The 11,054-nt window shown below is 52.3% G+C and overlaps 1 protein-coding gene across 1 annotated transcript in view; it reads left to right on the top strand.

The window, feature by feature from the left end:
* Positions 1–11,054, top strand: part of RALGAPA2 (Ral GTPase activating protein catalytic subunit alpha 2) — a 97,325-nt gene that overhangs the window by 22,802 nt on the left and 63,469 nt on the right. The window contains exons 9-21 of the mRNA XM_033513270.1: positions 136–408; positions 763–936; positions 1,748–1,885; positions 2,426–2,574; positions 2,700–2,811; positions 3,369–3,606; positions 4,115–4,279; positions 6,729–6,866; positions 7,443–7,525; positions 8,626–8,710; positions 8,793–8,954; positions 10,405–10,598; positions 10,924–11,022. Coding sequence (XP_033369161.1) covers positions 136–408; positions 763–936; positions 1,748–1,885; positions 2,426–2,574; positions 2,700–2,811; positions 3,369–3,606; positions 4,115–4,279; positions 6,729–6,866; positions 7,443–7,525; positions 8,626–8,710; positions 8,793–8,954; positions 10,405–10,598; positions 10,924–11,022 — 2,010 coding nt within the window. The remainder of the gene's footprint in view (positions 1–135; positions 409–762; positions 937–1,747; positions 1,886–2,425; positions 2,575–2,699; positions 2,812–3,368; positions 3,607–4,114; positions 4,280–6,728; positions 6,867–7,442; positions 7,526–8,625; positions 8,711–8,792; positions 8,955–10,404; positions 10,599–10,923; positions 11,023–11,054) is intronic.

Below are 11,054 nucleotides of genomic sequence, written 5' to 3'. Positions count from 1 at the left end.
GCCCATCTGGATGTCACTGTTACCCCAGAGGTGTGTGTTTGGGGGCTGACAGGCTGTGCTGTGCCCATCTGGATGTCACTGTTACCCCAGAGGTGGATGTGTTTGGGGAGCTGACAGGCTGTGCTGTGCCCACAGACAGCTGCCATGGGCCAGGAGAAGGGCACAGAGCCGGAGAGCGGTGCAGCAGCAGCGGGTGAGCAGGAGCAGGGGCACTGCAGCAGCAGCAGCAGCAGCAGCCTGGCTGACAGGAGGCTCAGCAGCAGCAGCAGCAGCCTGGCTGACAGGAGGCTCAGCAGCTGCAGCCTGTGCAGTGTGGAGGAGCAGCACCGCAGCGTGTACCAGATGGTGCAGGGCATCCTCCTCTCCACCCGCGGATACGTCAACTTCGTCAACGAGGTGTTCCGCCAGGTCACTGCCTGCTCTGCCCTGGGCTGCTGCCTTCTGTGGGGACAGCAGCCAGGGACACCTGGCCTGGGAGGGCTGGGGCTGGGAGAGAGCTGGGAGAGAGCTGGGGCTGCTCACTGGGTGCCCAAGTGGTCACTGGGCGAGCTGGGGCTGCTCACTGGGTGCCCAAGTGGTCACTGGGCCAGCTCAAGGCTGGTCACAGCAGCAGCCTTGGCGGTCGGGCTCCTTCCTAGGTGTGGTTTAAGGATCAGATCCCGGGGCTGTTGTGGGAGCTGCAGGTGGTGTGGGTGGCAGTGTGTGTTTGTGTGCACCACTCGTGCCTCCTGTGGGGAGTGAAATCTGAATTTCCCCTTCCAGGCTTTCCTGTTGCCGCCATCCGACGTATCCGCGACACGGAAGGTGGTGAAGGTGTACCAGAAGTGGATCCTGCAGGAGAAACCCGTGTTCATGGAGGAGCCAGACAAGAGGGAGGACAGCCAGGATGCTGCTGCTCCCCTGGAAGACTCCTCAGAGCAAACAGACGGTAAACATGTATGGCATCTCTGTTCCTTACTTGTCCTCTGCCCTATGGGGCTTTCACCTCACTCGTAGAGGAGTAACAATCACAAGTGTGTGGGGAATTAAAAAATGCTTTTATTCAAGGGCTCACAGTTGAAATAGTTGCTGAGTAGTACTTGGAGTGCAGGGGAGGGTTGCAGCAGGTTTGAGAGACATCATTTGTGGTGATTCCCCATGTGTAAATGTGACAGCAGGAACTTCATGGAAGAAACACTGATGGGTTCTGCAGTGCTGAAATTGGCTGTCTGCTGGCCTAGGGCATGGAGAGCTGTTTCCTTTTGGTGGTGCTTAAAAACTTGAGAATATGCATTAATGTATTAATGTGTGGATGCTGTAACTGGGCACCTCAGTCTAGACAGTTCAACTGCAGACAGGGTTCCTGTGCATCCCCTTTCATTATCCTGTTCTGAACCATCAGTAAAAGTGCACTGTTGACACGGTGACACTGTTGAAAGGAGAGTTTTCTAGTACTGAGTGAGAGGTTTGATTTGTAAAACAGCGAGAATTATGAGGTTTTTACTTTGTTTGGCAGAGAATTTGTAGTTTTGCCAGACTTAAATTCAAGGGCTGCTACAATCAGTGAATAGGTGTAGAATATTTCAAGTAACATACCCGGTAAAACCTTCAGGAGCCAGCAGGTTTGGAAGTGAGGAAAGGCTGCTCAGGAATTGCCTGTGGAAATGAGTGTGTGCCACGCCAGTTCCCTGGTTTCTGCTGCTGAGGCAGGGGTGGCTGGTGTGGCTCTGGAGCTGAGCCCTGTGGCTAACCAGGCTGTGTTTGGCAGCTCTCCTCGGAGCCCTGCGGCCACAAGCGCTCCTCCAGCTGGGGCAGGACGTTCTCCTTCAGCAGCGCTGTCAGCAGGGGCTGTGTGCTGGAGGATGAGGACAGGGATGTGAAGGCTGGTGCTCAGGCCATGCTGCAGGTGAGCTGCTGGCAGGGGCACCCCTGGGCCTGCCCTGCCTGCTCAGGTGGGTCACTGCTTGTGCTGCGGTCTGTCAGCAGCCCCAGGGTGCAGGGGAAGGGCTACCCGGGCCTGGCTGGCTCTGTAAGGCACGGTTTGGGCTCCATGTGTCACTGTGAAACACTTGTGTTAGCCCCAGTGACCCTGTCTCAGAGCCAGAGAGCTGTGTTCCAGCACACGAGGCTGATCTCTTTCCTCCTGTGAGCACGAGGAATTGCTCAGAACCACGCATTTACTTTTGCTGAACTTCACTTGTTGGAAGTGCTGCTGGCTGTTTGAGCACGTGGAGGCAGGAAATGAGTGGCTGGAGGAACGTCCATCACCCACAAACCCTGTACTGAGCCTGGGCAGCTCTGTGGCTGGGGTAACACAGGAGAATAAAGTGATGGGGAACACGAGAGCCCCTCTGAGGAAAGGGCAAGCTTTAACTGAAGCAGCAGCAGGAATATTTGTTGTGTTAATGCCTGTGTCCATTCCTTGCTCACGGCCTGTCAATGCCAGGTGTTCCTGACCAACTCAGCCAACGTTTTCCTGCTGGAGCCGTGCTCCGAGGTGCCTGTGCTGCTGAAGGAGCAGGTGGATGCTTGCAAAGCCGTTCTCAGCATCTTCAGGCGCATGATAATGGAGCTGTCCATGAACAGAAGGACGTGGTGAGGGAAACACGGCGTCACTGGAGGGAGAGAGCTGCTGCAGCCCACATCCTCAGGACACGAGGCTGTGCTGCAGCGTTGGTGAGCAGCCACAGCTGACACAACACCTTGTGTTTTGGCACCAGGGAGCAGATGCTGCAGGTGCTCCTCAGGATAACGGAGGCTGTGATGCAGAGGCCGAAGGAGAGCCAGACGAAGGACACGTTTGCTCAGAGCATGGCAGGGCTGCTGTTCAGAGTGAGTGAGGGGGGATGCTTGCTTTGCTGTGGCACAGCTTTGGTTGAGTCCTGTGGAACCTGCTTGCATGCCTGTGCAGGAGGGGTTTGCTCCTGTTTTGCCAGCAGTTGTTTTGTAAAGTGCTGCTGGCAGAGGGAGAGCTGGGTTTGCCCTGTCCTTCAGGGCTGTGTTACCAGCTCTGGTGGCACAGACAGCATGTTTTCAGTGAGTGTGTCTCTGAAGTGTACAATTCAAGTAACTGTTTTCCTAAAAGTCCGGCAGAGAAGTGAAAACTGAGTCAGGCTGAGTGAGAGAGACATTTCTGCTTCCTTCTGTCCTTCCACTGCAGGGTGGTGTGGCTGGGTGTGTGGAGCTGCCCCAGAGCTCATCTGCTGCAGTTCTGTGGGTGTGGGGCACCCCTTGGCACCCAGCCTGAGATTTCTCTGCATTCCCTTCATCAGAGGGGTGTTTCTGAGGGAGGGCAGCGCTGCACATCAGCTGTGCCTCACCGGGTGCCGTGGGCTGTGCTTGGTGCACCCAGCTCCCCAGCCCTGCCCGAGCTGCCCCTGTTCCCCCAGACCCTGCTGGTGGCGTGGATCAGGGCCAGCCTGAGCGTGGTGATCTCCCGGGAGCTGTGGGACGAGCTGCTGGGCGTGCTGTCCTCCCTGACCCACTGGGAGGAGCTGGTGTCCGAGTGGGGCAGCATCATGGACTCGCTGACAGCCGTGCTGGCCAGGACCGTCTACGGCGTGGAGATGACAAACCTGCCCCTGGACAAGCTCAGCGAGCAGAAGGAGAAAAAGCAGAGAGGAAAAGGTTTGTGTTTCAAACAGGTTAAATGTTGAGGCTTAGCCTGAAAAATTGAATTAATGTTAAACACAACCCGTTCAATGGGATGTGGAGCACTTGGGGTTTGTGTGTTGTCACCCCTCACCGGGGAGGAGAGCTGCCTGGGGTCTGCACCTGCAGCCAGGGGCTTTGGCTAGCAGAGATGAGATGTGCTTTCCTCTGCTCTTGGCTGCACTGGCAGCTCTGTAAAAATGCCTTTCCGTGTGTTTTTAGTGAAGTTTCTAATTGAGAGTGTTGTAGCTGCATCTCCATGCCTCCCTGAAATCGATGCACATAGTCTGGTGTACCAGCTTTATTAATTTTTAATTGATATAATTTTTAATTTTAATTAATTTGGTTTTTATTAACAGCAAAAGTTAACTTGTGTTGTTAACTTGGAGTGTTCATATTTGCCACGTGTGAGTCCACTCGTGCTTCAGTGAAAATACATGCCAAGGCACCCAGGGCTAGAAAGTCTTGTGTCCTTTGTCCTCAGGTGGTGTTTTAGAGCCTCAGAAGACAGCCGTGGTGGGAAGATCTTTTTCATTAAGCTGGAAAAGTCACCCTGAGGTTGTGGAGCCGATGAGGTTCAGGAGTGCCACGACCTCTGGGGCCCCAGGAGTGGAGAAGGCGAGGAGCATTGTCCGTCAGAGAGCCACAGGTGAGAGCACAGCTGGGAGCTTTGGTAGCCAGACCCTCTCAAACACCTGGTTCCAGTCTGCCTGCGAGGCTGGCTGCTGCCAGAAGCAGCTCAGTAATGACCTGCCCCAGCAGAGAGCTGGCATGGCCATGGCTGGCTGTCCTGGCCAGTGTGAATCACAGAGTGTTTTGGGACATTCTCTATAAGAGCTTTTAGCTGCAGGGTGTTACTGTGAGTTAAACCTGCACGTGAGGGGTTTTTCTGGAGAGGTCCACTGCTGTCTCTGTTGGTTCCTAAGAAGGCATTTGTTACTGTCAGGCAGGTAACAGATACTGATACAGCTGTTCCCTGGGAGTGCAGGGTAAACCAGGCGTTCAGTGAATGATGTTATTGCTTTATGTGCTCTCTTTTTCCTGGCCTGGTGAGGTTTTCCTCTTCTGGAGAGAGGAGGGCAGGAGGGTGAGTGGGGTGAGGGCTGCTGGGGCAGTGCAGACCCCAGACTGGAGCAGGTGCTGGTCAGTGCAGGCATTGCAGCAGCTGCCCTTTGTTCTGTGTCAGTGTGTGTGTCCCTGTGCCCGTTCTGGGCACGGCTCCCGTGGCCATGCCCTGCTGGGGCAGGAGCTGCTGCTCTCCAGCAGAGCTGGGAGGATGCTCAGGGTGTTCTGTGCCTCAGCCTCAGCCTCCAGCCTGGGTCACAGAGCGCTCTGGCAGCAGAGCCACTTCAGCCTGAGCTTTATTTCTGAGTTCAGGGAGTCCTGTCTGTGCTCCAGGGGAGGATTCTCTCTCCTGCTGCAGCGTTTTCCCCTTGGACACCCTGCCAGAGCAGCAGGGAGAGCCCGCAGTTGTTGATCCAGGGCTTCTCTTGTTTGTGTGTGTTTGGCTTAAAGGCCCTTCCACCCTTGCTGTGGATCAGAAATCCCTGATTATTGCCCTTGCAGTGTGAGAGGCGTTGTACAATATTAACTGTACATCTCAGGGGCTAACCCCTGGCCTTGCTGCTGTAGGGCTTTGTCCCAGAACAGCGGGCTGTGCTGTGTTGTGTCACTCAGAAGTGCAATGTTTCACTCTGCTCCTGATGTAATTATTGCTCTATTTTCTCCTGGAAGCTAAGCGAAGCCAGTCTATCAGCAACTGTGCCCACCTCTATGAGGCTTTGCCAGCCACTAAAAGTGTTCCTCTTCTGCTTCACACTGTGAGCTCTCTCTTCCCTGGTATCTCTTACACTTCTTGCTCTCACAGACTGTCAGGTACTGTACTTTAAAGTCACCTTTGATATCAATGTCCTGTATATTTTTGAACTCTGTCTGTTCCCTTTCTGTCTGGTGGGTTTGTCTCAGAGTGTCTGCAGCTCAGTGGGAAAAGCAGTTTTAATCCACTTTGGTATTAAAGATTGCCAGAAGCTGCAATTAGATCTACATTGCCTTGTAAGTAAAGTGAAAATTCCCACCTTTCACTCACTGCCTGGGAGGGATTTGTGATTCCTGAGTCCTGCCCAGAGTCATTCCCTGCAGTAGCAGGAGAAGGGAGACTTCTGGACCTGGTGCTTTTTGGCCCCGTGGGGATTCCTGCTCACTGAGACATCTTTGGACTCTTTCCATCTCCAGTTATCTTGGGGGGAGATGGAAATTGTTCCAGCTACTGAAGTGCATTGAATGTTCTATTTTAATGCTTTTTGTAAGACACTGAAAGCCAGTAAACACCAGAAATGCTAGTTTTTGTGCACAAGCTCCTGAGACAACTCCCTGAAACACCTACAGTGCTTATTAAGCAGTAAAGCAATAGTAAACACAGCACACTGCTGGATGGAGTGCTGCTAGCTTTTTTTTGGGTTTTTTTTTCCCAAATGCTGAGAGAACTGCATTTGTAAAAGTGCTGTGCTGCTCCACAGTCTCAGGAGTTCCCATTGCTCCTTCCCCAGCCTGTCACTTCACTTCCCCTGGCAGTTTCCTTGCCTTCCCTCTCTCCTCCTGCTCTCTCTCATTGGCAGCTGCAGCCAAAGCAAGAGCTGCCTGCTGGGGTTTGTCCTCACCAGCCAAAGCCAGGTTACACCCTGCTGTAACCCAGGCAGCTCAGAGATGTGTTTTCCCCTCTGAGTTTTGGCCTTTCTTCCTCCTCCCTTGGCCTCTCTCCCCACGCTGCATTCAGGGGAATTTTGTTTGCTCTTTCTGTCTCCAGAGTGAACAGAGCTCTCCAGCACTGAAAGCCCAGCTTGGTTCCTGGCACCTCCTTTGTGTTAACTCCCAAAATCTCTCCTTTTCACACCTTTTATGCCACTCATGCGTTTCCCCCTAAACTTTACAGTTTTTCCTAAGGATATTTTATAGAATTTAAATTGTCACTTGGGAATTTTACCCTGGGAATTTTAAATACTTGCAAGGGTCACTTTTTCATAGAGCTTTCCTTAGGCAGGGAGTTCTCATTTGTACACAGGAGCTCCTGCAAATGTTTTGTGTTGTAATTAAATCGACAGAAGTTGAAGAATCTCAACAGCTGGAATATTCAGAAGGAGCAGAAGCTGCAGGCCCATTTGCAGACCAAGAGCAGCAGCTAACTCGAAGCAGCAGCACTTCAGATATTGCAGATCAGATTCCATCTGATTTCTTTCAAGGTAATTTTAATAAAATACAGCAATACTCTGCTTTTCAGGGAAAAGTGTTGAGGCTTGTTCAGCCTCACAAATGCTGCTCTTACTTTGATTTCCAGCTCTCCTCTAAAGCCTTTATCTCATTTTCTTAGTCCTGCATAGTTGGTGAGTTCTTGAAAGAACTTTTTTTTAAGAAGTTAGCCCCCAGGAATGCAGGATGTGACCTTTGGTACAGCAGGGAGGCCAGAAATGAATCCTGGAGTGTGTGTGTGTGTGAATCCTGGCATTTGGTGTGTGACCTTTCTTTTCACCTGACTTCCATTTGAATTGGGTGTGTTGAAGCTGCTGCTGGAGTTCAGTTCCTCTCCTGTGTGTTTTGCTTCCAGAGGACTTTCCAAAGCCTCTGGTGTCCCACTGAAGTGTTGTATGGCCCTTAACTGTAAATATAAATATAAATATGAACTATAAATATAAATATGAACTATAAATATAAATATGAACTATAAACAGTGTCAGCATCACTGAAGTTTACATGAGGCTTGCTGTGTGCTTTGGTCCCACAGATGTTTACAGTTCTTGTTTCCTTTCTGAAACCTCCAGGTAAAACTGCTGGAAATTCAGCCTCAGACTGCAGATCACTTCAGGAAAACAGGGGATGTGCAAAGGAGCAGGAGGCTGAGCAAGTAAGGCAAAGGCAAAAGTAATTTCTGCTGGGACCCTAGCAGTGTTTTCTTTCTGGTCAGGCACCTTTGAGCGTTCAGGAGCTGGAGGAGGTGAAGTGTGGGCAGTGGTTAATCCCATTTCTGGTGTGCAGTCTGGAAGTGAGCTGTGGCAGGCTATTGTCCTGCTGGCTGTGTCTCTTCTGCTCTTACACAAGGCTTCGGTCCTTTCTTAAAATATTAAACATCAACAAGAAGTTTGTAACTTTTAAATAATTGATGGCTGTTACAGGGCTGCAGGACACTGGAATAAATGTTTGATGGTTTAAAGCACTGATGAAAATGCTTCTCTTCAGCACAGTTCCTGTCAGCATGGCAGATGTTAGTGTGAGCTGACATTAGCACAGGCAAACTTCGTGCATTTTTAATGGCAGCTTTTCAGCAAAGAGTGGAGACAATAAATGACTCAGCCTGATCATCTCTGTGAAATAGGAGGGCTGAAAGATTATTTTATTTATTTTTTTTTTCAATACTTTAAATTATTTCAGGTGTGCTTGAAAAACAGAGGTTAAAAATTCTGGTGGTTGGTGTGAAAATTCTGGTGGTTGGTGTGAGAACCGAGGTTGTTGGTGTGAAAACAGAGGAAGGGAAGGGTAAAGGGTGAAATGGGACACCTGATGTGTTCTGGGGACACTGACAAGCCCTTGGGTAGTGTGAATATTGATGAGGATGTTGTGGCTGGGCTGTGGTCAGTCTCTGATGAGGGTGGGTGTGAGATGGGCTGGGGTGTGTTGGGATGGGCTGGGATGTGCTGGGATGTACTGGGATGTACTGGGATGTACTGGGATGTGCTGGGATGTGCTGTGGTGCTGAAGGCAGGACGAGCAGAGGTGAAGGGTGTGGGATATGCTGGGCTGTGCTGGGCTGTGCTGGGATGTGCTGGGCTGTGCTGGGCTGTGCTGGGCTGTGCTGTGGTGCTGAAGGCAGGACGAGCAGAGGTGAAGGGTGTGGGATGTGCTGGGATGTGCTGGGATGAGCTGGGACATACTGGGATGTGCTGGGATGTGCTGGGATGAGCTGTGGTGCTGAAGGCAGGACAAGCAGAGGTGAATTTTTCCCTGCAGGCTCTGATGCAGAGGAGCAGCAGCACGGCCGAGCTGGGTGATGCGAGGGCAGACTCGCAGGGCTGTTCCAGAGCCAGGGAGAAAAGTGAGTGCTGCAGTGTTTGTGTGGAGCCCAGCGCTGGGGGGCTGCTGTGGGGCGTGCTGAGAGCAGGCTGTGCTGTTTGCAGGTGAGAGCCTCAGCAGTGACACCTCCCTGGGCTGTGCCACCGACGTGGACGTGGCTCTGGTGGCCTGGCAGGGGGACGAGGACGAGGCTGGGACGGGCACGGACCCTGCAGCACCACGCTGGCTCCAGCTCAGCCCCTCCCAGGAGCCTGCCAACCTCACAGGTACCCAGCAGATACCCTGCAAACAACCTCACAGGCACCCTGAAACCTCACAGGTACCCAGCAGATACCCTGCAAACAACCTCACAGGCACCCACCAAGCTCACAGGACCACGGGCCCCCAGCCCCAGAGAGGAGCTCTGCTCCCCACTTGGCTTGTGGGACACCCCAAATGTGTCACCCCAAACGGTTCTGCAGGCCTGGGGCAGAAGGGACCTGGACCATCAGGTGATCTGCTGGTAAATGATGGTCCAGAGAGCCACCAGCCAGCTAGCCAGCTGGAAACAGCAGGGCTGGCTGCTCCCAGTGCCCAGTGCCCCCCGTGCTGAGGTGCAGCACACTGACTGGTGTCTCAATGACCAGGTTCTGTTCCATGCTCTGAGGAAATGCCTTACTGTGGTTTTTGGCTGGTGGGAAATACGGGGTTCATTCTTTGCCATCTGTAAGGGTGGCTTTCATCTGGTGATGTGAGTCAGACTTGGGGTCAGGAGCTGAAGGCAGTAGTGCAGGAATATCTCACAGGCTGCTTTCCTGATGGATACACAATTCCAGGGGGACTTTCTCATGTCAGCTCTTCCTTTGACATGTCTGCTTTAATGAAGCAGCACAGGCAGCCCGAGCAGGGCGTGCTGCTGGCCGTGGTGAGGATGTCAGGTTTGATGAGGGCAGTGTTTGTGGCTGTGGTGCAGGAGAAAGCCACACGTGGTGGCCCAGCAGAGCCTGTCAGGCAGTCCCAGCTCGCTCTGCTGTCCTGGGCTGAGGCACAACAGCCCTGGCACCACCTTCCTTGAGTCCTGAGAGGGGACAGGGGGACATTATTGCCTGTGCAGGGTTCCTGCAGGCTCCCTGCACTCCTGGGCTGCTGCAGGGGACAGGAGAGCAGCTGCCAGCTCTTGTCACTGGGATCTGCACTCCAGAGTGCCTTGGGACTGTGTGATATAAAGTGCATTCCCCTGGCAGCCTTCTCCCAGCCCTGCTCTCTGCTCTCTGCTCTGCCAGGAGCTGCTCTGGCTGAGTGAAATGCCTGAGCACATTTCCCAAGGCTCTTCAGCTCTGGGTTTCTATTCCTTTGTCCTCTTGCATTGCCAGGTCTCGCTGCACTGTGTGATCTTAAAAAAGAAAAGAAAGGACTTTTATACACACAGAAATGTTACCTGTAAGAGGCAGTTGTTGATGAAATAGATCCCTCAGGCACCTGAAGGTCGCTTTCAGGTGCATTTGTCTCCCTGCTGAGGAGCCCTGGGTGCCCTGAGGCTCTGTCACCTTCGCCTGTGTTTGCTGCCCTGGTTTTCTTTGACTCAGAAGCAGCTCCAGCAATGAAAGAGATTTGGGGGAGAGAATTCCTGTGGGGTGGAAGATGGTTGGGAGGAGTGATGAGCAGATTTTGTTGAACGAATTCACGCTTGGGCTGCATTTCTAACTTGTGGAAATGGACCTGAATTGGAATTTGCAGACAGCAGTGAGTTCCTGGCTGATGACTGCAGTATAATTGCTGGTGGAAGCCTCGTTGGTTGGCATCCTGATTCTGCTGCCGTGCTCTGGAGGAGGATCCTGGGAATTCTTGGGGATGTGAACAACATACAGTCACCCAAAATCCATGCAAAGGTTTTTGGCTACCTTTACGAGCTGTGGTATAAACTTGCCAAGGTACGTGGTGCTAACGATAACGACCTTGTCATTAACATTTCTTCGGTTGTGGCAATGATCATTAAATGGGATTTCCTGTTAGCACCTGGAGCATAAGCAAGGTGTGGGAGGGCTGTGTCATAAAGGAAGCTTTGTCTAGTTTGGTTTCCATAATGTTTGCTGTGGATGGGGAGCAGCAGCAGAGAACGAGCTCTCCCGGTGCCTTTGGCTGCAGTGTGCACTCGGTGTAGCCCTGGGTGCAGTGCCCGAAATAAAGTAAAATTAAAACAAAAGCAAAAATAAACCAGAAATCCTGACTTATTAACGGTCTTCTTTAACCCATCAGATCCGGGACAACCTCGCTATCAGCGTGGACAATCAGTCAACTCCCTCTCCTCCCGTGCTCATCCCTCCCCTCAGGATATTTGCATCCTGGCTGTTCAAGGTCAGTCCTGGGGCTCACACAGGGGCTGTGCA

Source organism: Parus major, chromosome 3 (genome assembly GCF_001522545.3).
Source record: "Parus major isolate Abel chromosome 3, Parus_major1.1, whole genome shotgun sequence".
In the NCBI taxonomy this organism is placed as follows: domain Eukaryota; kingdom Metazoa; phylum Chordata; class Aves; order Passeriformes; family Paridae; genus Parus; species Parus major.
Note: the sequence above shows the minus strand (reverse complement) of the source record. Positions and strands in the feature narration are given on the sequence as shown.